At 33.2% G+C, this 3751-nt stretch overlaps 1 protein-coding gene across 4 annotated transcripts in view; it reads right to left on the bottom strand.

Annotated features, from left to right (window-relative positions):
• Positions 1-3751, bottom strand: part of LOC108685184 — a 9933-nt gene that overhangs the window by 3970 nt on the left and 2212 nt on the right. For 3 of the 4 annotated variants that reach the window (XM_018189861.1, XM_018189865.1, XM_018189862.1), the window contains exons 2-7: positions 3111-3206; positions 2576-2755; positions 2056-2262; positions 1540-1787; positions 1144-1333; positions 687-873 (exon numbers count right to left, since the gene is read on the bottom strand). In XM_018189861.1, coding sequence (XP_018045350.1) covers positions 687-873; positions 1144-1333; positions 1540-1787; positions 2056-2262; positions 2576-2755; positions 3111-3206 — 1108 coding nt within the window. The remainder of the gene's footprint in view (positions 1-686; positions 874-1143; positions 1334-1539; positions 1788-2055; positions 2263-2575; positions 2756-3110; positions 3207-3751) is intronic. The other variant, XM_018189863.1, reaches the window with a different exon arrangement.

Raw genomic sequence — 3751 nt, 5'->3', positions numbered from 1 at the left:
CTCTCTCTCTCTCTCTCTCTCTCTCTCTCTCTCTCTCTCTCTCTCTCTCTCTCTCTATTTCTATAAAAGCGTTGATTTTTAAATACTAGCATTTTCATCACAATCTGACTTGTACAGAATGCTCCAAATTCCTCTCTCTGTATTATACTTATAAATTTGTTCAACAATTTATCAATTTTTAAACTTTAATTAATCTTTCTTAATAAAAATTAGATATTGTTGTAGAAAAGTAAGCAACTGAAAACTTGAAAAATAATATGGACAGATCAAAAGAATATAAGTACGTATATATAAAACTAGACTCTCTGTATGTCTATATATTTAATCAATTTATACAAATAAATAATTTTTTGATTGCATTCAGATGATACTTTGTATACTAATTAACCTTATGTATACTAATACCTTTGTATACTAATTACCCCAATTACGTTCGAATCAGAGAAACGAATTGGAGAAATGATACGTCGATGTACGATCGACGTGCGATGAATGATGTGTAATTTAACAAATGCATTACATACTGTAGGGGAGTTCACAAACCGAGTCTAATCACGAGAAACATTAGGTTGCCTTTTTTACGAGGACAGATCAATAAGTCACTAATATACTAATAAAAAGAAAGAAAAATCAATCGAATTAATATACACACACATATCAACGCTTGATAAGTAATCGGTAATTACCCCCTTCCGACTGTGCGGCAGAGTCGTACAAGATAAGTGTACTGTTACCATTGTTGTAGTTCAGACTATTGCTGCTGATGACATTTTGACTGTAGGATCGACTCGGCGAGGCTGGCTTTATCGTCTCCTTGACCTTATAAGGCTTGGTCCCAATTTGTGGTACCTCCGCACCCTCGATGAACAAAAACTGCAGAATATATAACAGCACGAAAGCAACAAATCAATGATACACTATAAATTATACACTATAAATTAAAAGTATAATTTCTTTAAAAACATTTCGAATATCTCAAGTTATTCATGGCAATTAATTTAATGAGGATGAACAGAGCTTGACAAAAAAAGACGATCTTTTCAGAAACTTATTAAAATAATTTTCGATAGAAGTATTTTATTGCGGGAATGTATATCGCGTAGAATAAAAAAATTGATTAGAACGCGCGTTAATCAGAATTACCTCCACCGTGAGGGTGCCTGTAATGTCATCTTGCTCGTATGGCCGTGCCTGAAGAGGTATAATTTGCCGTTGACTCGGATTCATGACAAGTTCCTCGACGCCTACGATTCCTAGCCCCAAAAATCTTTGACTTTTGTTGACATGATCGAACACCTCTAATAACACTTCGCTCGTGTTATGGCTTATATCGCTGTAAATATATATGGAAGCTTAGTCGCTAAAATACAGCCTTCTAATATACAATTAGAATATATGGATATTTTTTTCGTAAAAATAAAATAAGGTATAACAATAATATCTATACACAACAACAACAACAACAACAACAACAACAATAATATAGATGATAATAATATAGATGAAGCGTGTAGCCACATGAATTTTATGGATAATTACAATAAAAATGCCTCATCCCACAGCGGATTTTTTGTGTCTTTTTTTATAGAAGTCTGATTCTTCTGCGGCGGTTCATCCAACTCCACGACGCAGTAAGGCTCCACAGCTCCTTGTTGACCGCCGAGGTCGATAGCCCTTACAACCTTCACAAGCAAACGCCTCTCGCCAGGTACGTATTGCATTGGAGGCGAGGATACGGAGTGTCCTTGAAGACGTTGATGCGACGATGGTTGATGTACCATTGAATTCTAAGTGAAATCATCACAGTGAGCAAATAATAACAATATATAGCATGTGGTAATTTACAAGTGAAATGTTGTTACTTTCAACAATAATCTTCAACAATAATCTTTCCAAAAAAAAAAAACGAATCTAAGCATAATATAAAATTATAAATCTTGTTGAAGAATCATGCGATAAGAATTTTAATTTACATTATAAATGTGCAAGTATTTATGATTGGGTATTATTTAATCTGATTGACAATGTCAATTGCTTGATATCGATATAACTTACTACACTGTCGTAATGTGTAGGATATGAAAAGCCTGGCTGAGGAGGCGGCTCTCTCCATAATCGAGGACACGTGGGATATTGAGAAAGATTGAAATGAACATTGATGCCTCGCAGGGCACCCACCACAATTTCCGTTACCACTTCTTGTAACTGGCTTTCGTCCAAGTCTTTCTTTATTGTACCCACTGCTGCTAGAGAAATCTTTACCTGTAATACGGAAAATAATATGAATGTAATTAATTCACACATTAAGAGATGCCTCGATGCTTCTCCAATAGAGCTGATTTCTACCGCACCGTTTGTATTACTTTACGTTGTAGAGAATGTCAAAAAATTCGTACAAAAAATATTTGTCGTTTGTTCTATGTCTATTGTTCAAGACGGCCAAGACTCTATATAAACACGATATATTGTCGAGATCGAGAACGAGTGATCATAAATAGCTGTGATTGCACAATGACAGGACGGAAGTTTCCATGTGTTGCGTCACAGGAAATCCGTTGATAACAATGTTACACACCTCAGGCCAACCATCACATTTCAGATCGATCAGCATCTTCTCAGTAATACAGACGACGTTGAGACGAGCTCGGAAACGATTGACATTGACTCGATAATGATTAATGTCTACCTTATCCCCTCGTTGCCGAAATGCTTTCAGCTGTAAAGCTGGAGTAGCCTCACAGTCGCATGTGATAGTCTAAAAATGATTACTTTTCTTAAGATGATTAATCACTAATTGCATTTAAATAGAAAATTATTGGCTGTTTAATTATTGTCCTAAAATGCTTTAGAAAATTAAAATAGTTACACATATGATTTATACTAAAAAATTCTTTATATTATATATTAATATATTAATATATTATATATATTAATAGGTTTTTTTTTTATGTAAACTATGACATTTGATTTGGCATTAAAGATGTTAATCAAGTTTGAAAGTTTCTAAAAATAAAATTAATCGATCGATATAATCAAAAAAAGAAGTTGATATCTTGACACAATTTCAAATGCAAAAGGTTAATCGGAGCGAGAAGGGAATATTTACATACCACATCATCCTTCGAATCACATTCGCAGAAGATATTTGACAAGGTTGGCGGATAAGTCTCTGGAAGTACACGAACGAATTCGACACCAACTCCATGCTAAAACATATACATGTCTAATTGCAACTGAACATATTGGCCGACGAAATACATTCGCTTAGAAACGCCTGTGTCACACTTCTTTATTACGTGTCATAATTATCTCATTGCCATCTTTTTTATCCGGCACGCAATCGTGCGGTATACTTGTTTCCATATTCAGAATAAGAACTAAAAATAATTCGTCGTATCATTTATATATCTACATAACAATAATATATATATTGTTTATTTTAGATCAAACAAGAATCTTTTAGACATAAATATATGAATATAATATATCTAAGTAATCAATTTTTATATATCGTATCAATTAAGTTATATACATCCCAGATAGCAAAGGATACACACAATAAAACAATTTTTAGATATCATCATAAGACTGTTCGATTTTAGATACACGTGCCATCTAGACTTTCTCTCGTTTACTCTAAAATAAGTTTGAAATTCTTTTAGAAAGATTAATTCAATTTTTACGAATAATCATATCGTTTTCGTCAAAATTATCTAAATTATTATTTACAAACCGTTACTTTGTCATATAA

The sequence above is a fragment of the Atta colombica genome, unplaced genomic scaffold, assembly GCF_001594045.1.
Source record: "Atta colombica isolate Treedump-2 unplaced genomic scaffold, Acol1.0 scaffold146, whole genome shotgun sequence".
Classification (NCBI taxonomy): domain Eukaryota; kingdom Metazoa; phylum Arthropoda; class Insecta; order Hymenoptera; family Formicidae; genus Atta; species Atta colombica.
The sequence above is the reverse complement of the archived record's forward strand: the minus strand, read 5'-3'. Positions and strand labels throughout refer to the sequence as shown.